The sequence below is a fragment of the Brachionichthys hirsutus genome, chromosome 19, assembly GCF_040956055.1.
Source record: "Brachionichthys hirsutus isolate HB-005 chromosome 19, CSIRO-AGI_Bhir_v1, whole genome shotgun sequence".
NCBI lineage: Eukaryota > Metazoa > Chordata > Actinopteri > Lophiiformes > Brachionichthyidae > Brachionichthys > Brachionichthys hirsutus.
Window position 1 is genome coordinate 6,652,160 of NC_090915.1, and position 19,904 is coordinate 6,672,063.

General features: G+C 48.0%; 5 protein-coding genes across 5 annotated transcripts; 4 read left to right on the forward strand and 1 right to left on the reverse strand.

The window, feature by feature from the left end:
* Positions 1–168: 168 nt before the first annotated feature.
* LOC137908923 (coiled-coil domain-containing protein 152) lies at positions 169–3,235 on the forward strand. The gene is made up of 8 exons (XM_068753352.1): positions 169–231; positions 449–554; positions 830–898; positions 1,217–1,281; positions 1,811–1,946; positions 2,488–2,615; positions 2,776–2,868; positions 3,036–3,235. Exons 1-8 carry the CDS (start codon positions 169–171, stop codon positions 3,159–3,161), a joined length of 786 nt encoding a protein of 261 aa, XP_068609453.1. The 3' UTR covers positions 3,162–3,235.
* Positions 3,236–4,208: 973 nt separating this feature from the next.
* nim1kb (NIM1 serine/threonine protein kinase) lies at positions 4,209–6,226 on the forward strand. Its single transcript, XM_068752991.1, has 3 exons — positions 4,209–4,470; positions 4,584–4,852; positions 5,400–6,226. The coding sequence occupies exons 1-3, from the start codon at positions 4,209–4,211 to the stop codon at positions 6,171–6,173; spliced, it is 1,305 nt and encodes a 434-aa protein (XP_068609092.1). The 3' UTR covers positions 6,174–6,226.
* Positions 6,227–7,433: 1,207 nt separating this feature from the next.
* Positions 7,434–8,414, reverse strand: gadd45gb.1 (growth arrest and DNA-damage-inducible, gamma b, tandem duplicate 1). Its single transcript, XM_068752697.1, has 3 exons — positions 8,272–8,414; positions 7,634–7,841; positions 7,434–7,547 (listed from the first exon to the last, which is right to left on the reverse strand). Exons 1-3 carry the CDS (start codon positions 8,412–8,414, stop codon positions 7,434–7,436), a joined length of 465 nt encoding a protein of 154 aa, XP_068608798.1.
* A 2,568-nt stretch (positions 8,415–10,982) lies between these two features.
* On the forward strand, positions 10,983–11,865 carry LOC137908239 (growth arrest and DNA damage-inducible protein GADD45 gamma). Its single transcript, XM_068752615.1, has 3 exons — positions 10,983–11,086; positions 11,458–11,665; positions 11,752–11,865. The coding sequence occupies exons 1-3, from the start codon at positions 10,989–10,991 to the stop codon at positions 11,863–11,865; spliced, it is 420 nt and encodes a 139-aa protein (XP_068608716.1). The 5' UTR covers positions 10,983–10,988.
* Positions 11,866–16,059: 4,194 nt separating this feature from the next.
* On the forward strand, positions 16,060–18,918 carry cdk9 (cyclin-dependent kinase 9 (CDC2-related kinase)). The gene is made up of 8 exons (XM_068752925.1): positions 16,060–16,137; positions 16,249–16,362; positions 16,687–16,768; positions 17,039–17,129; positions 17,223–17,389; positions 17,668–17,839; positions 17,928–18,076; positions 18,173–18,918. The coding sequence occupies exons 1-8, from the start codon at positions 16,097–16,099 to the stop codon at positions 18,536–18,538; spliced, it is 1,182 nt and encodes a 393-aa protein (XP_068609026.1). The 5' UTR covers positions 16,060–16,096; the 3' UTR covers positions 18,539–18,918.
* The last annotated feature ends 986 nt before the right edge of the window (positions 18,919–19,904 follow it).

Below are 19,904 nucleotides of genomic sequence, written 5' to 3' on the forward strand. Positions count from 1 at the left end.
TGATTCAAATGATCAATTACCAGCAACATAAGCGTTAAAGTTGGAGTATTTAAGGCTAAGCTAACATCCCCTTTTACAGCTTGGGAGCTAGCAGCTATAAATGACGCGCTAACTTCATGACACAGAAGCTTCTATTTATTTGTTCCAGTCGCCTGTTAGACGAGGAATATGGTGAAACCAACCGGCGTCAACCTCGACAGCTTCATGGAGCGGTTCGCTCAGCTTGAACAGGTGAGGATGCTAACCCGCTCAGGGCTAAGTGGCTAGCATGGAGTTTATCCATCCTGTTCTCTATAATGTTCAGTATTTAGATGATAGCTAGATAAATACTGTATAAACTAAACTTTCATCATACTCTGAAGTGTATTTTCCTCTCCTGTGCCTTTTTAGCAACTTAACTCACTTCTCATTTCCACTTGTCTTCAAACCACTTGTGTTAATTAAATAGAACACCACAGCGTTAAATGACAGAGCCCACATGCTGGAGGTCATGTTGGAGGACGCCAACCGGCTCGTAAAATTCCATCTGACCAAGGAGAAAATTGTTATTGAGGGTGAGTTTGCATCCGTACATTTGGCATTTTACTTCCAATTGTATAAATATAACGCTTTAATAGTGTTTAACGACACTATTTTTTGTTCTTCTTCTGGTATATGTATGTCTCCCCCTGTTGGCGATCCAGACAAATGACACCACCTCTCCCGAGTTGGTGTTTCCAGATTTAATTTCAGTGAAATCATAATTTTTTTAGATTTACAGTAGGAATATGAATGGAATGTGAAACAATCAAATACACAACTTTTAAGTCTATTGTTCTGCATGTTGTAGAGAGGGATGGTCTCCTTGTCATTGTGAAGAGACTACAGCAGACGCTGCAGGAGCAGTGCAACCTCCGAGGTAGCTCCAATAATCCACAGGACACGTTTTCACAAATCTCAAAGGTCATGCATATTTAAATTAGGCACAGATGAAGACATCGGGTCAACTCTAAGCATGAAAACATTTTAACACGAATATGAACAATGACAAATGATTTGTCTCACATTTTTATGGATAGTAGTTTTTCTTTGAAGTGAAAATGTATTATTCTATATCCAACACAAACAGATACCTTTTTAGCATCGAGATCCAAACTCTCAAGCACCCCTTTCATGCTAATTTACTAACAACATTGGATTCTGTGTGATGATTTTTTTACGTAATGGTTTGTTATAGTGGAGAATGACGGGCTGAAAAAAGATATGGCCCACTTGAAGCAGCAGAGTAAGAGAGCAGCAGAGGTAAGAATTGAGCCACGAGTATACGCATGAAACACAAAGTACAGCAGTGACACATACTCACTGTACCACGATGAGTACAATCACTGCAGAGAAAACGTTGTTTATCATCATGGCACCTATTATGTGGGTTTAGTTTCCACAGGAGGAAGTTACAGATTCTGATAATAAACCGCTGTCTGGTTTCACCAAAATCCATACCAGAGAAGCGCTGACTTGAGAAGCCGATTGATCCTGATATTATTGATCAAACGGGTCGCTGTTAAGGTTTCATTACAAAATGTGGTCAAACTCAGCATTAAACAAGCAAATACAACATTTACTTACGGTACTTTGGGTTTGACTTAATGATCCGATGAATCTAATCTGACCAGTATTTTAAAAGTTACAGACGTCTTTCAAAGCCAATCAGCCAATCAGCCAATCAGCAGTGTTTCCTTGTGGTTCCCCCAGTAGTAATTATGAGTCCGGTGTCGGTCACGACTGTGGTGTGTGTGTGTGTGTGTGTGTGTGTGTGTGGTTTGATCCTCAGGCCGGAGAGGCTGAAGTTCAGAGGCTGCTGAGTGAGACCAGAGCGGATGGAGAGAGACACAAGAGGGCGCTAGAGGCCGCACTCCTGGAGAGCAGGCGTGCTGCGGAGGATGCCCAGAGGCAGGGCTCCAGTCAGAGTAGGACAGAAGTCCAGAAAGACACACACAAAATGCTAAATGCTGCAAATCCCCTGCAAAATGAATCCTTGAAACTCTCGTCAAAATTGTATTTTGTGTTCAAATGACACACATGTCCCGCTCCTCTCCCTCGTCCTCCTCTTCCTCACACTCCTCTGCCTCTTCGTCCTCCTCTTCCTTGTTGCTGAAGCTCTGATTCCTGGCTTGTTAATAGGAGTTTAGCCATTTGAGTGGCTGTCTGTTCCACGTGGACACAAAGAGGGTTTATCCATGGAGAGTGTGCAAACTAGAGTGACGTGAAAAATGTGTGCTGTGCTTTTGAGGATTGAGTGAAAAGCAGAATTTTGGAGTTGGTGCACGAGACAGAGGTTTCACTGATTGTGTTTCACGTTCGGATTTTTGTGTGTCGGCAACATTGAAAAACTGTAATATTCAGTACTTGTGTGGGGGGGGGGGGGGGGCATAAGGGCAGTTTCACAAGAGGCTTGTCTCAAAAATAGAAACCAAAACTGTTAATAATGGAACGTTTATTTCCTAACAGTGGAAGCCAAAGATGCTGAGGTAAAAAGGTTACTGGAGAGCAAGGATGACGAGGTGGAGGAGATGAAGAGGAGGCTGAAGGAGCAGGAGAGAGAGAGGCAGAGCGAGCTCCTGAAGGTGCAGATGGAGGTAAATCAGGTGTCCGAGTCAGGTTTAAGAAGAGGGATCTTTCCTTGCTAATATTTGTCAGCTGGTGAGGCCCAACATCTGGGCGGAGCCCGGTGTGAATGCGCCCGATGGACGATTCCAACCCGTCGGGACTTTGCTGCTGTTTTGTGTGTTTTGGCAGTTTGGTGCAAAGTTAGCCAGAGTTCAGAGCACGTCTCAGTGGAACCAGCAGCAGCAGGGATCCGGCCTTCTTCCTCCGAGTGTCTACAAGAGGGTGAGTGGAGGTCCCCCCCCCCCCCCCAAAACGTCTTCAAGCAGGCCGTCGGTCAGCCGCCCCCGCTCGGAGGACATTTCACCGAGACGTCTCTTCCTGTTGGAAGTAACACCAGGATACGTCTACAAGTAGAGGCAAAATGTGTGTGTGTGTGTGTGCGTCCCCAGAAGCTGCAGTTCTTCCAGGAGGAGAAGAACAAGGAGATTGTGTCTCTGCGTCAGAGAATCAAAGACCTGGAGGAGAGCCAGCGTGTCACTGGCGTCAGCGAGCGGCTGAAGAAGAGGAGGAGATAGATTGTTCTGACCCGCCCACTTCAGACCAGGAGTCACATTTCTGTGCCAGAGTCATGTGAAAGCTGAGTTCAGTTCCACGGATCTGTTGAATTTCTTTGAACATGTTTGAAACAGCCCCCCCGAATTAGTGGTTTCATTTCATACAGGGAAAAGTTTGAATAAATGGATTTGAATTTGAATGTTTTGACCTCAGCGTGTTCCACTTTAGCGTGTTCCACTTCAGCTTGTTCCACTTTAGCGTGTTCCACCTCAGCGTGTTCCACCTCAGCGTGTTCCGCTAACGGCGACGCCGCGGCGAGCTCTTCAGGGACTCCTTATAACCCGGGGAACCAGATCAGGAGAGGAAATGCGTCAGTATTTTAGAATGCAGTATAAAGTTTCATAGTAATGTACTGTAAAACTTCCTGTTTTCTTGGTCTGAGCTTTCATCGAATACAAAACCGGTCCAAAGCCTGAACCAGAGAGAAGGACGCAGTGTCCTGTGGGTGTTCCTCGCAGGGATGATGCAGCTGGCTGAAGATGGCCTGCCTGGGGAGGCGTTGACCTCCTGCTCTGTAATCTCTTAATCCGTGCTGCTCATCCCTCATCTAAAGGGGGACAGAGAGCTAATCTGTCAGTGGGAACATCGGTTAAAGCCGTTACGTAACAGTTCACCTCCACAGAAGTCAGGTAATCGACCTCGGAGCAGCCGTTTGTCTCCCAAGACAACCAGCCAGCAACGTATTTATATATTATATATATATCTATCTATTCTGTTGCCTCGTTTTCATTTCCTAAACTGCTGCAAGTCGTTTGAAAGGATTGAAAAGGCTTCGTTCCTGATCCTTCGTTCCTCGGCGAGGAGGAGAGAGCGGACACATGGAGAGCTGGGTGGACGGGGCGTGGCTAGAGTAGCCCCCACACACTGTCCACATGGATGATGGCTTAAGCACAGGTGCCCCCCCCCATCCTGTTGTTTTGGACGACCAGCAGTCTGAGGCTGAGGCTGTGAGCGAAGACGAGGAGTTCTCTTGTCGTCGGGTGGATTCCGCCGCTGAGATCTCCAGAATGCCCGGAGGGCAGTACGAGGTGACGAGCACCAAACTCCGGCGCAGCACCTGCAGCCTGACGGACAGCTCCGAGGACGAGGAGGCCGGCGCCCCGGTGCGCCTCACGCCGCTGCAGAAGCTCACCTTGGACATGTGCAAGGACGAGAACACCATCAAGGAGCTGGTCATTGGCCGGAGGGTTGGCTTCTACAAGGTCCGGGGGGAGATCGGCTGTGGGACCTTCTCTAGGGTCAAACTGGCGTTCCATGCTCTGACTAAAGGTGAACGTCGACACACCTGAACTGGGACGCATGTCCTGCAGAACCGGACCGATGGAACGTTGATTCCCTCTCTCCACTCCTCACATGGTGCCCAACTTTTGTCTCCTTCGCAGACAAGGTGGCCCTGAAGATCCTGGATAAGAGCCGGTGGGACGCTCAGGCCCGGCGTCTGCTGTCCAAGGAGATCAGCAGCATGGAGTTCCTGCGGCACCCCAACGTCATCCACCTGTACGAGGTGGTGGAGATGCCGAGTCGCCTCTACCTGGTGCTGGAGTACGCCGGCGGAGGAGACCTCCACAGCAAGATCTGTGCCGAGGGGAAGCTGTCTGACTGCAGCAGTAAAATCGCTTTTGCACAGATCCTCTCTGCCTTCAAATATATGGTCAGTAACCCGAACCCGAACCCGAGTTTTAGTTTCTGTCTGAATTACTGTCGGTTAAATCAGATGTTGTTGATGCACACAAGACAACAGCCGGTTTCATTTGGGATTATTCTGCTTTAACGTGCAGCAAAATCTCAACATCATCCACCTTTCTGTTCCTGTATTTAATCCTGTGTTTATTCCGCTTTAACGTGCAGCACAATCTCAACATCATCCACCTTTCTGTTCCTGTGTTTAATCCTGTGTTTATTCCGCTTTAACGTGCAGCACAATCTCAACATCATCCACCTTTCTGTTCCTGTATATAATCCTGTGTTTGTTCCGCTTTAACGTGCAGCACAATCTCAACATCATCCACCTTTCTGTTCCTGTATTTAATCCTGTGTTTATTCCGCTTTAACGTGCAGCACAATCTCAACATCATCCACCTTTCTGTTCCTGTATTTAATCCTGTGTTTATTCCGCTTTAACGTGCAGCACAATCTCAACATCATCCACCTTTCTGTTCCTGTATTTAATCCTGTGTTTGTTCCGCTTTAACGTGCAGCACAATCTCAACGTCATCCACCGGGACCTGAAGGCCGAGAACGTTCTCTTCACCAGCAGCAGCTGTGTGAAGGTGGCCGACTTTGGCTTCAGCACGCAGGTGTCAAACCGCACCCACATGCTGGACACCTTCTGCGGCTCCCCGCCTTACGCCGCCCCCGAGCTCTTCAGGGATGAGAGTTACCTCGGCCCCCCAGTGGACATCTGGGCTATGGGGGTCCTGCTTTTCTTCATGGTAACCGGAACAATGCCGTTCCGCGCCGAGACCATGGGCAAGCTGCGGCGCAGCATCATCGACGGTGCCTACGCCACCCCCCCCTGGGTGCCCGGCCCCTGCCAGAGGCTGATCAAGGGCATCTTGAAGACGTCTCCTGCTGAACGCTGCGCCATCGACCAGATGCTCGCATGCGACTGGCTGCTGCCCGTGGAATTCCCCTGGTCGTGGTTGCCTCCTGAGCCGCCGAGCCCGCTGCGTCGCCTGATGGCTTCAGAGCAAGGAGGCCCGGCGGAGGAGGCGGAGGCGGAGGAGGAGGAGGAGGTGAGGAGCGCAATGGAGGAGCTCGGCATCACGGCGGAGCACGTATGGAGCAATCAGCTCAAAGACTGCCGCAGCCCGCTCACCGGAGTCCATCGGATCCTGGTGCACCAAGCCCAGAAGAGGAGGGGCTGTGACAGCCTGCCAGTGGTCCAAGGGATGGTCAGGGGCCCCGGGGGGGAGGGGCTCCGGGCCGACGGGGGCCTCAGACACACCTCCAAGCTGTGTGTGCTTTCATGACGGCCCAGCAGTTTCTACTGCCTTCTTTTGTACGACGTTGAAACTAAACGCAGTCGTGGTTTCTATTGTTTTATGTTTCGCATTCTTCGTTAGAATATAACTTGTACTTTTTCAGTATTTGGGTTTTGATACTATTTGTTTCCCTCCTTTCTGTGCAACGCTTTGAATGTGGAAGTGCCTGATGACGTGAATGTTCTTTGGTCCAATCGGCATCATTTAATGAAACCAGAACAACCAGATGGACCAAAATAAGTATGTCCAACTGATCAAATAGAACTTTCAAAATAAAAGTGTGTGTGTTTCATTCCTCTCAGTCCTTTGGAGGAAACACCGTTCTGCCTCTTTCTGGTGGAAACGGCGCAGAACGCGGTGCGTCATTCGGGGCGCAGGTGGTTTCTGGTCTTGCCCGACCCCCACCGACGGGAAACGGCAGATGGCGCGGCGGAGCTGCGGAGGCATCAGGGGGGCCCAAACAATCGGCGCTCTGTGCGGACCGCCGCAGCTGACGGGCCCTCTATTGTGCGCCGCGCCATGCATGTGCAAATGAGGAGCGTTCTGCAGGGACGACCCCCGAGCAGATGATGAATCTGCTGAGTTTGAAAGCTTTGTTAGTGACCCCCCACCCCCACCCCAACAGAGATTAAACACGCGGAACTCAAGCGTATAAATAAGTTTGAGAACGTGAAGACACTGTTGTTATTGACTTTTATTAAGCAGCTTCTCATGTGGCGCTTTGAACAAACAACATTTTTAAAAGTATCTTCATTTGAACATGAAACTAATTGAGCATTTTTCTAAAGTGAAACCTTTAGAGAATTTAGACCATTCTGGAAAGTGGGAAACATTAGCGCTGACTGATGTCACGTCGCTCAGCGAAGAGCTCTTCTCCAAAAAGTCTCTTTTGAAAACGCCTCTTTCTCAGCACCGCTTCTTCTCCTGCTGCTTCAAGGAGACGCTTTTGCTCTGTGGATCCACAGAATTCGCTTCACCTTCCTCTCCAAACCTCATCCGCACAAAGAATGAGGGCTAACGTGTCGCTCTTGTGGCATACCTGACCCCATCCGCACAAAGAATGAGAGTCGTCTCGGCATGGGCGGGACAAGAGGCGACGGTTCACGGGGGCCCCTCGGGCCGGCGCCGCTCTGCCTGGATGGGAATCCTCCTCAGGAGTTTCCAGGGATGAGCAGAAACAGCAGCATATTGTTCATCAGGATGACTGTTTCCTGTTTCCAGGGGGGGGGGAGGGAGCCTGGTCCCACCTCAACGCTCGGGGAGGCTGATCTCCGGAAGCCAGTCGTTGAGACGGCGGCTCTCCTCACAGAACAGGTGCAGCTTCTCCAGAGCAGGGTCCTCCCAAGACCCCTCGGCTGGGTTCTGTTCAAAAAGGAGAGGCTTTAGTCACGCCAGGCTTTCAGAGAGCACCGCAGACCAGACAATGTCCAGCGCTGAGCAGTACACACCGTGATGAGGACGCAGTGGGCGTCGTCCAGCTGCTCCGCCTTGCTGCCGAGCAGCTCAGACAGGCGCTGCATGTCGCTCACTCTGACGATGCTGATGCCGTTGTCAAAGCAGAAGGACTGGATGAGAGTGAAGTGGATCTGCAGCGCGATGTCGCACCCAAAGTCCTCGTCCATGGCCAAGACGCAGAAAGACACGCTGTCCGGGTCGCTGGAGGGACAAAACAGAGACAGGATTAACAAGGGACAAAACAGAGACAGGGTGAACAAGGGACAAAACAGAGACAGGATGAACCAGGGACAAAACAGAGACAGGATGAACAAGGGACAAAACAGACAAGATTAACAAGGGACAAAACAGAGACAGGATGAACAAGGGACAAAACAGAGACAGGGTGAACAAGGGACAAAACAGAGACGGGATGAACAAGGGACAAAACAGAGACAGGATGAACAAGGGACAAAACAGAGACAGGGTGAACAAGGGACAAAACAGAGACAGGATGAACAAGGGACAAAACAGAGACAGGGTGAACCAGGGACAAAACAGAGACAGGATAAACAAGGGACAAAACAGAGACAGGATGAACAAGGGACAAAACAGAGACAGGATGAACAAGGACCCTGGATGTCCTACTTACAGGTTCATCACTTTGGCACACTCGTAGACGCCGACGGTGATGGAGTCGTTGTCTCCAGCGGACACCAGCACCTCCTCCAGGGCGGGGCCGGTGCACTGAGCACGTTCGGCTTGTTTCTGGATCAGAACCTCCTCAAGAGTCATGATGAAGATGAAACTATTCCTCAGAGTCAAAGGGGAGCGTTCAGGCAAACGAGAGTAAATCCGGAATGACTTCCAGCTCGGAGCCGCCCCGCTTTTATAGGCTGCCTGGTGAAAGGGCTGCGTCCTGATTGGCTGAAGCTCAATGGCGTATTTGTATGATAGTTGTCTTTCTCCGGCTCGTGGCAGATTGATGGGGGTCATCGAGCCACGCCCCCCCCCCCCCCCCTCCTCTGAGGCAGGCTGCCCTGCACTACAAATAACTTAATTGGGGGGAAGGACACAAACAACACCACGTTAAAAAAAAAAAAGCAACATTTAGCTAAATATTGTGCAAATTCTCAAAATTGGGAATTGTTTTTTAAATGTATTTATTTTTTGTGCCAGGATTTGCAGCAACGTGGAGAAAATGTGCCCCCCCCCCCCCCAGAGAAAGGGCAGGTGGATCAGGCCATCTGTGAACTCGGGGCTGCGCGTGAAACGGCCTCATTGTGCGCAGGAGCCTTCTATTATCTCTGGAGCCATTCAAATGCAAATGAGCAGCGCGTGCCAGCGCGTCCGTTCGTGCTGCGCAACATGCGCGGCTGGTCCGGCCACGAGTTCAGAGGATAGCTATATATAAGATATATAACTATATATAATATATAACTAGAGCTACACTATAACTATAGGTGGATATTTGTTGCACCACCTGCCTTATTTCTGACAACTTTCTCTTTATTGAGTTTGTGCACGGCCGTTATATACCTTCATTTCCACTATATATTTAAACATGTCCAATTTTTAAATCGTAGACGCCGACGGGAATGGAGTCGCTTTCCGTTCGTATAAAGATTTAAACATGTCCTTTAAATCTTTACATAAACTTCTTTCCGATCGATTCAAGCCTGAAAAAACTTTTACGCTCGGCTCGTCTTCCGCTCCACGAACAGAACAAGTTCGCCCCAACAGTTCTTTTGCTCATCCTGGTTGTGATGTTTCGCAATAATAATGCTAATAAATTAAATCAGGTCATATGTGCTATACTAAATGGATAGAGAAGGGGAAGGTGATTCAGTCAGCGCTATTGTTCTGTGGAAAGCAGAGCGGCAGATGGAGAGCTGTCCCCCTCAAACACAGGTCAACTCTGACCCCGGAGGGGTGGGGGTGTGGGGGGGGGGGGGGGGGGTTCTTTTGTCTCCAAGCCTCCACATTCGCCAGACTGAGTTCTTGTTTAAATTTGAATTCCAAAGAGAAGAGTTTTCAGGGAGATCTGGAAACTCCCACACGAGCAGATAAAGGCAGATCAAAGTCACTCTCAGTTTAGCTGTAAACGTGTGTCGTTAAGAAACGCCCTGCTTATATGTACACCAACTCAACTTGTTGATTTCAGTTTCTGGGCTCCTGCTGGCCCGGAGGCTGGGCCTAAAGTCTGATTCGGATCCAGCTGATGCATGGAGATTGAAACGCTGAGCTATTTTAAGGATCAGCATGCGGGGCCCCCCAGGGGCCCCCGGGGGCCAGCGCGTGCAACTTGATGCCGCCCCATTGTAGCTGAAGCACATCTGCGAGCCGGAGGCTCTCCGGCTGCTGGCGACAGCTGTTGGCGGTCAAAGCTCTTATCTGGTGACCTGCGGCGACTTGAGAAGCCTCAACCTTCCTGCAACAATACAAAAACTCTGCAACAGAAACGCGTATTAGCGATTTAAAGATACTTTAGCGTTCAGTTTGTATAAATATTTAATATAGTGGGAAGGCGATGGAGTAAAATGACAACGATAACTACGGTTAGAGCTTTAAAATCAGCAAACGCAACAATCAGGATTCAACACTCTGCTTTCATTCAACCTGATGACTTAAAGGTCTGACTCCCCCCCCCCCCCCCCCCCGGGGGACAGATGGCATCGCTCGGTTGCTAAGGGGAGTGATGCAGACAGAGAGATAAAGCATGCAGCCATCTTCAGCTGCCACGCGCCTCAGATCCTTCCTAACATTTATGCAAAGCAGCGGCGCGTGCCACACACACAAACGATGCTGGACATTCAGCGGGCGTTTTAAATGTTTACCGGGCGCTTCACATCATTTTATTTTTTAGAAAGGTGACTTTGAGATGGTTCGTATTTATCCCGTGTTATTTTCTTTATATTCTTTATTTCAGAGGTCAGATTTCAAGGTCATTCAGGACCAGCCTCTGTATTTTACTCCGGCCATTGACTGATCATTTCTCCACAGCATCAAAATCAATCAGCAGGGGGGGGGGGGGGGGGGGGGTCAAGTCACCTCCGATTCTTCCAGGACTTTGAGGACTTTGACGGCAGCAGACCGGCCGTCTTTTGTGGTTCATTCTTCCTGTAACCATAAAGAATCATTTAAAGGTTTCTACATCAAAAGACTTTTCTGTAGGCACGCGTCCCTGAGTGGGGGGGGGGGGGGGGGGGGGGGCTCAAGCCTGTTGTAGCCATTGTGTGTAGGACAGCCAATCAAAGCGCGAGCGTGTGCCGGATCCGCAGTATAAGTGCTGGCAGATTCTTGGGGGGGGCCGTGCAAACAGCCCTCTTCAGACCGTCCCATCACATCAGCTGAGCTCTGACCGAAAACATGGCGATGCAGAAGTGTCTGAGAGAAGCGCTGCTGTGTGCCCGAACGGAAGCTCGACTCACGGCCGGCGTCCACGAGAGCGCCAAGATCATGACTGAGTAAGTAAACGCAAACCGACGGGGTGGTGGCGTCCTCTGACCAATCAGGGGCCGATGTCTTTTTGTCCAGCGACCCGGACAGCGTGTTTCGGGCCCTTGTTCATCCTGTCTCTGTTTTGTCCCTTGTTCATCCTGTCTCTGTTTTGTCCCTGGTTCATCCTGTCTCGGTTTTGTCCCTGGTTCATCTTGTCTCTGTTTTGTCCCTTGTTCACCCTGTCTCTGTTTTGTCCCTTGTTCATCCTGTCTCTGTTTTGTCCCTGGTTCATCCTGTCTCTGTTTTGTCCCTGGTTCATCCTGTCTCTGTTTTGTCCCTTGTTCATCCTGTCTCTGTTTTGTCCCTTGTTAATCCTGTCTCTGTTTTGTCCCTCCAGCGACCCGGACAGCGTGTCTTTCTGCGTCTTGGCCATGGACGAGGACTTTGGGTGCGACATCGCGCTGCAGATCCACTTCACTCTCATCCAGTCCTTCTGCTTTGACAACGGCATCAGCATTGTCAGAGTGAGCGACATGCAGCGCCTGTCTGAGCTGCTCGGCAGCAAGGCGGAGCAGCTGGACGACGCCCACTGCGTCCTCATCACGGTGTGTACTGCTCAGCGCTGGACATTGTCTGGTCTGCGGTGCTCTCTGAAAGCCCGGCGTGACTAAAGCCTCTCCTTTTTGAACAGAACCCAGCCGAGGGGTCTTGGGAGGACCCTGCTCTGGAGAAGCTGCACCTGTTCTGTGAGGAGAGCCGCCGTCTCAACGACTGGCTTCCGGAGATCAGCCTCCCCGAGCGTTGAGGTGGGACCAGGCTCCCTCCCCCCCCCCTGGAAACAGGAAACAGTCATCCTGATGAACAAGATGCTGCTGTTTCTGCTCATCCCTGGAAACTCCTGAGGAGGATTCCCATCCAGGCAGAGCGGCGCCGGCCCGAGGGGCCCCCGTGAACCGTCGCCTCTTGTCCCGCCCATGCCGAGACGACTCTCATTCTTTGTGCGGATGGGGTCAGGTATGCCACAAGAGCGACACGTTGGCCCTCATTCTTTGTGCGGATGAGGTTTGGAGAGGAAGGTGAAGCGAATTCTGTGGATCCACAGAGCAAAAGCGTCTCCTTGAAGCAGCAGGAGAAGAAGCGGTGCTGAGAAAGAGGCGTTTTCAAAAGAGACTTTTTGGAGATGAGCTCTTCGCTGAGCGACGTGACATCAGTCAGCGCTAATGTTTCCCACTTTCCAGAATGGTCTAAATTCTCTAAAGGTTTCACTTTAGAAGCTTAACAATTACAACAAGATATATATCTAAATCATTTTGGGACGGATGCTGTCTGAAGGCTCCACTTTGGATGTTTCGCTTTGACAGACAAAAGGTTACGAAACTTGCTTGAATCTGATTTTAAAATATGAAGCAGTAAAGAACAACGTGAGGAAAAATATTTTTTAAAGGTTTCGCCTGGTGTCAAATGAAATAAACTGTTCAGTAAACATCTTAATGTTTGTGAAATGAATGAACAGAAATAAAACTGTTGGATTCAGCGCTGCTCTCTGACTGTACTTTGACACATCAGCATGTTTCATACTCTCTGTTTTTTGAGTTCACGCTTCGGTTCCGCTCTGGGGAGGATTATAAATACTTCTGAAATACTCAGAGGAATTTACGGCTCCAATCTGCATTCACTTTGATCATGTGATCGCTCCTGGACCGGCACCAATCTGCATTCACTTTGATCATGTGATCGCTCCTGAACCGGCTCCAATCTGCATTCACTTTGATCATGTGATCGCTCCTGAACCGGCTCCAATCTGCATTCACTTTGATCATGTGATCACTCCTGGCACACGCTGCGTTTTCTCCTCTGTGATTCAGAACCTTTCAGAGACTGAGCTCAAGTCTCAACTCTGACCTGTGTGTTGCACATCCTGCTAAGCTACTGTGAAGTCAACAGCTGCTGCTCACCGCCCCCCCACACGGACACGCCCACACACACACACACATGATTTTCATCTAACTGAAATAATTAAACGCTTTGGTGGTAAAAAGAAAAGAGACGGAAAAAAATAATGATTCTTAATATTAACCCTTTCAGTCAATGTTCATGTGTGATTGTTATAAAATGTTGTAGAGCTTCACATGGATTAAAAGTTACTGGATGATCAAGTGTGTTTATAATAGAAGCTCCCTGTTTGGTGAAACATGTTTAATCAAAGAAAACCACACAATGTCACTTTATAAGACATGTATCTACTACTTCTGAAAACCTTAATCTGTCTTACAGCACACTTTCTGATCTAATGTACCTAAAGATTTAAAAACAAAAGAGGAAAAGATAAAAATAAAGACAAAAACACACTCAGCCAAGAAGCAAAGAAAAAGAAATGGACCAGCTGAAACACAATCACCCCTGAAAATCTCCACAGCAACCGACCAAGCACTCGCTCCATGTGCTGTTCAATTAAATGAGGAGAAAGGGAGCGAGGAGGAGGAGGAGGAGGAGGAGGCAGCGTGCCTGGCACAAGCCTGCTGCCATTCATCCATTCAGGACCAAATCCCGACTAACACGCCAGATCCGTGCGTCCACATCCAGGCACAACGACACGATTCAGCATTTCAGACACACTTGGCCACTTTCTAGGAAAGCAATCGTCTGACTGCGTGTGGAGCTGGGAGGTCTTCTTCAGCGTCATCGTCTGCTGGGCCCAGGTCTTCTTCAGCTTCAGGACACAGAAGCACGGAGAGAATCGCCTGTCTGGCTTTGTCCAGGTTGCAGAATACACCTTCTAACATCTCTCGTGCACCTAAACAGTCAGGACAGTAAAAAACACGCAGTCTCCGGTTAGCATCCAAACTCTTTCACCTTGGACAACCTCAGCTGGCCTTCGTCTGAACCCTGGACACAAAGAGTCCTGCTGCAGCCACATGCTGCTTCTCAAGTGTCCTTTCAGCATAAAAGCACGCTCCTCCTCTCCAGGCCTCTCTTGCAGCAGATGGTTGTGACACACACTCAGCTGCAGGACGTTTTGGTTGAGCAGCCATTTAAATGTATCTTCTTGTGTAAATTTCTATGTTAGAAATCCCTGAAAAAAAAAGGTCAATAAAGTTGGTTCTGATTGGTCATTAAGTTCTTCATCAATTGTTTGTGAAAATGAGTTCAATTTATTAAATTGCTTTGAACTAAACTGATGTGAGGAAGTCCGAACCCGACACAGCCTGAGCGTTAGCATCCAGAACCTGAGCCCGTATCAGGCTCCTGTCATTGTGTGTTCCTGTTGGTCAGAACCTGGTGACCCAACCCCAGTCTGGTGGGTATGCTAATGCTCTTTATGTCTATGCTAATGCTATGCTCCAACATTACCATAAGTCTGCTGTCCTGCATGCTCAGGGTCCAACAACACACACACACACACACACACACACAGCCAGCTGTTGCCAAAACATTTGTCTGCTTTTCTTCAGATAGAGCAGTGTGTGTGTGTGTGCGTGTGTGTGTGCATTGTGTTTAGCAGAGAAAGCACGACAGTATATGAACAACAAAAAACTACAGCAATGGACTCGCATCACGCAACATAAGAGGAGCAGTGTTTGGGTGTAACAGTTGTGTGTGTGTGTTGTGTGTGTGTAGTGTGTGTGTCTGTAGCAGGCTGCGGCTGCTCAACACGTCTTTTGTGTAGTCGAGCTTTGTGAGTGCTGTAGATGCAGATCAGATGGTTCAACGCGCTTGTCCTGCAGCCCTATTCACTGCACACCCTCATCAATGGGCACAAAGAGCCGAAAAATGTCAGGAGGGCCCCCCCCCCCCATAAAGGTGCACAGAAAACCCCACCCTCACTTCTCCTTTGTGCACAAGAATGGAGCGGTCCAGGAGCAGCTGCTGTCGGCTGCACGGGACATCTGAGATGATCCCTTTCACCAGAAACAAAGTCTGGAGCTGCACGTCTGCAGGGAGGAGGAGGAGGAGACAAACCAAAAAGCACACTTTGTCAGATCAGCATGTAGCTGACTCCCCCTTTCAATCTGCAGATCAACAGGGGAAGGGGGGGGGGCTCTTAAAGTTGACATGAGTCACATCAATCACCGGACAAAGGAGTCCCAGAAGTCTGCCATATGGAAGCCGGCCCATCATCTGTTCAGGAACCACTGAAAGCAATCCAGAGTGAGTGGGTGTTGGTTCAGGCTCTGCATCATGCTTTACCCAGCGACAACACGGTCCTGGATTTTCATTGGCTGTTGAGGAGTTGTCATTAACAGTATGTCTCAATTAGGCAGATAACTGGAGGTCACTTTGTTGTTTTGCTGCTTCAGTTTGATGTGCATGCCGGATGATTGGTTCCGATACGTTAACACGTTTTAATGAATCAATTAATCAACCAGAATGGAATAAATCAATGCAAAAACACTGGCAAAAAGTTAATCATGACCTAAAAATGGACATCTCGTTTCTTATTTTCAGAATATTTTTACTTACTCTGTTTTCTGTCTCTTTAGTGAGGAGCCTATGAAATGCTGCGGACACTTACGTGACTAATTTCCTGTCATTAGCTCCAATGACTCCAATGTTAAGGATCCAGAATGCAGGATCTCTTCTGGATCATCACCAAAATGTAATTCACTGTTCCTGGTAAGATTCCCATCATTTCCTGAAACTGTGATCAAGATCCGTCAATAACTTTTTGGCGGAGGTAACTATGAGGAAAACCCCACATTTGTTATTTGACTGGAATAGATCAAAAACAACTAATTAAATAGCATCTTGTGGATCAATCAAAGTAGCCTTTTAATACTATAAATGTTTTATCTTTGTTTTTTATTTAAAACGATCTGTTCATTTGAATCCATTTGAATGAACGGAGCTGATTCAGACGTGCAGGGTGCCACCTAGTGGTTCAACGGGGAATCCTTGGTCCTTTTTTCAAGACGATCCAACCCCGGGTCTGTAGGTGGCGCTAATGCCCTTCGTGTTGGTGGCCAGCCGCCGATAAACCTCACGAAGAAGACGAAGACGAAGAAGGAGGAGAAGAAGTAGAAGAAGAGGAGGAAGAGATGCAGCGAGACAAAACTAGCAATGCCGGTGCGGCTGAAAAGTAAGAATATCTCTTATATTTTAGTCAATAGACTTCTGCATTTGTATCGATTGAAGAAGTTGTTGTTTTTGCTCTTATTTAATGCAAACATCCTTTCATGTATCTCCCCAGGCCCGACCGGGAGGCCGCCATCATGTCGAAATACTACGACGGAGTGGAATTTCCCTTTTGTGACGAGTTTTCAAAGTATGATAAAATGGCCAAAATAGGACAAGGAACGTTTGGGTAAGAAGTAAACAAACATTTTGTGTGTGTGTGTGTGTGTGTGTGTGTGTGTGGTGTGTGTGTGTGTGTGTGTGTGTGTGTGTGTGTGTGTGTGTGTGTGTGTGTGTGTGTGTGTGTGTGTGTGTGTGTGTGTGTGTGTGTGTGTGTGTGTGTGTGTGTGTGTGTGTGTGTGTGTGTGTGTGTGTGTGTGTGTGTGTGTGTGTGTGTGTGTGTGTGTGTGTGTGTGTGTGTTTGTTAAACTCACGTTAGCTGTGCTGAAGCCAAATAGCATGTTATCAGACAGTGTATTGAAAGCGATTTATTTGTGTCCATTTCTGTTTTCAGAGAAGTGTTCAAAGCAAAGCACCGACACACTGGGAAGAAGGTGGCACTGAAGAAGGTTCTGATGGAGAATGAGAAAGAAGGGGTAAATAAGAAGGCTTCGATCTACCGCGATAGCTAATAGCATGGTTTGATACGCTAAGTGTCTGTGACACCTGTGTTACAGGCATAGTTTGTTTCATGTCAGAAAAGGTACGTTAAATTAAAAGATAACTCTGGCTCATGACCAAATGAGCTTCATTTTATCATTTTAAATAATTTATATACTCTGGAAACTATTATTATATTATATTGTTGCCTTTTTCCTGCTTTGCTAGTATATTCTAAACGTACTAACGGGAGTTTCCTGTTTCAGTTCCCCATCACAGCTCTGAGAGAAATCAAGATCCTGCAGCTGCTCAAACACGAGAATGTCGTCAATCTGATTGAAATATGCCGAACCAAAGGTTGGTGTCGTAAAATAGCGTAAATCCATCGACCTTCACATCTGCCTTCATATTGCTTTGCGTGGCTTCTGTCCCCTCTCGTTGCTCTCGAAGCTACTCAGTTCAACAGATACAAAGGCAGCATCTACCTGGTGTTCGACTTCTGTGAGCACGACCTGGCTGGGCTGCTGAGCAACGCTAATGTGAAGTTCACGTTGGCAGAAATAAAGAAGGTCATGCAGATGCTGCTCAACGGACTGTACTACATCCACAGGAATAAGGTGAGCCGCGAACGGCCGGAGGGGACCGAGGAGAGAGCTTCGTCAGTTGTTGCTGATGAATCCAAATCAAAGTTGTGATTTATGTTCTCGACGGCGGGAGTTGAAGCTTTTGTGTTTTCTCTGGTCGTCTTTGGTTATGTTAAATATTCATCCGAAGAGCCGGCGCAGTGTTGGCATGAGACGCGCCCCCAAAAAGAAGAGAACTAATCGCAGGTTAAACCCAAGAAACGATCCTACTGTGTTAATCTCTGCTCACGCGTCCCCCCTGCTCCGATCAGATTCTCCACAGAGACATGAAGGCAGCCAACGTGCTCATCACCAGAGACGGCGTCCTGAAGCTGGCTGACTTTGGTTTGGCTCGGGCCTTCAGCCTGGCTAAGAACAGCCAGGGGAACCGCTACACCAACCGCGTGGTCACTCTGTGGTACAGACCTCCAGAGCTGCTGCTGGGTAGGATCGGGAAAAGCAGTGTCGGGTTTCTTATTCGAGGGGTGATCCCAAGCAGCCAAAATCACTTGCATATTCATTTTACTGGTAGGTGAGCGAGACTACGGCCCACCCATTGACCTGTGGGGTGGGGGGTGCATCATGGCAGAGATGTGGACCAGAAGTCCCATAATGCAGGGCAACACCGAACAGCACCAGCTCACGCTCATCAGCCAGCTGTGCGGCTCCATCACGGCTGAGGCGAGATGACGTCACACCACGAGGAGCCTTGCGGTTACCTAGCAACGCATGCCTTCTTATTAAACTAAATCCCGGGCTTCTTCCTCTTTCTATCAGGTGTGGCCCAATGTTGATAAGAAGTATGAGCTTTACCAGAAAATGGAGCTGCCCAAAGGCCAAAAGAGGAAAGTGAAGGATCGCCTCAAAGCCTACGTCAAAGACCCGTACGCCCTGGACCTGATCGATAAACTCCTGGTCCTGGACCCGGCGCAGCGCATCGACAGCGACGACGCGCTCAACCACGACTTCTTCTGGTCCGACCCCATGCCTTCAGACCTGAAGAACATGCTCTCCACTCACAACACGTCCATGTTCGAATACCTGGCTCCACCCAGGCGGCGCGGTCACATGCCGCAGCAGCAGCCCAATCAGAACAGAAACCCGGCCACCAACAGCCAGACGGAATTCGACCGAGTGTTTTAGATGTGCGAGGCGTTCACGGACTGTTTAGGCTGGTTGGGCTTTTTTGTTCCATGGCAAGCAACAAGTGTGTTTCCATGCCAACCTGTTGAGGAACCTTACCTGGAGATCAGTTTGTCTTGATTAACGAGTGTAGAGCCATTTGCAAACAAATGTATAATCCCTTCATTGTGCTTCTGTTCCAAATGGCAAGCCTTTGATGCTCAGCCCTGTGGAGAAGGCTTGGGTTTGATCATGTGACCTATTTGTTAATCATGACCCTGTTTGTGTTCATTTGGTAGCAAAAAGTGTTAGTGACCCATTTTCTCTCTAATATGTTTGCATTGGTTGCTTTCTTATTTATAGTAAAACATTTATTTCGTCTTTTATTTTTTATTTTTTTTTTTACAAGAACACTCATCTGACATCAAGAATAAAAGGGTTATTATCCTGAACACATGACAATGAGCAGCTTTGTCTGGTCTGCTTGGAGAGAAAACCACTGTCTGTCCTCCCGTCTCTGTCTCCGTTATCTAGCCCTGCTACCTGCCTTTTAGATGTTGTCTAAAGGTGTGTCGATGCTTTGGTTGAGCTTTCCGACACTAACACAGCCTTTGAGCACAGACGGCAATGACTAGCTGCGAAGAAAGGGGAAGTTGTCAAATTGTGAACTGTAAATAGTTTAAATGTGAATATATCCTAAAGCAAGAAAACAATTGTTGAAGTGGAGAGCAACGCTGCCTTCTCAGAAAGCTGATGAGAACGAGTGCAAAGCATTGAAGAAAAACTGACTGAATATATTTTCACAAGAGTAAGTTTTTATTCAATACGGTGGCTTATTTAAGGTCTAAGCATTTTAATTTCTTATCAGATAAAAATGATTAAAAAAGCTTTCAGCTTCAACACTCTGTCTGTTGGGTGACGTTGCGATGTGCGTCCTGTAGGGGGCAGCATCGCACAGTACAGGGTATGCCTCCCATGCTTTCGTCATGGATTGTCGTGTAATATAGTATTACTTATTACATTTTTCATTAGTACCTACAACTATATCAATTGCTCTTAATTTATTAATATATATAATAAATTGAGTAGAGTTGCTCTGCCAGTATTTATATGTTGAATGTTTACATATATGTTATTATTGTTCAGTAGATTGCTTACATGTTGTGCCATTATGTATGTATGTAGGGTATATGTTGCAGTGTATTTATATGTATTCATCATGTTGACATGATGAATACATGTTTGTATGTATGTAACGAGCAATAAGTTATATGGATTAATAAACTCTGTTTTTCAGACTCTGTTTAATAAAGGAGCTCTAAGGGGAACTGTGTACTCTTTACACAGTGTAGAGAGAATCATTTGATTTGTGGAAGGAATTTATGAA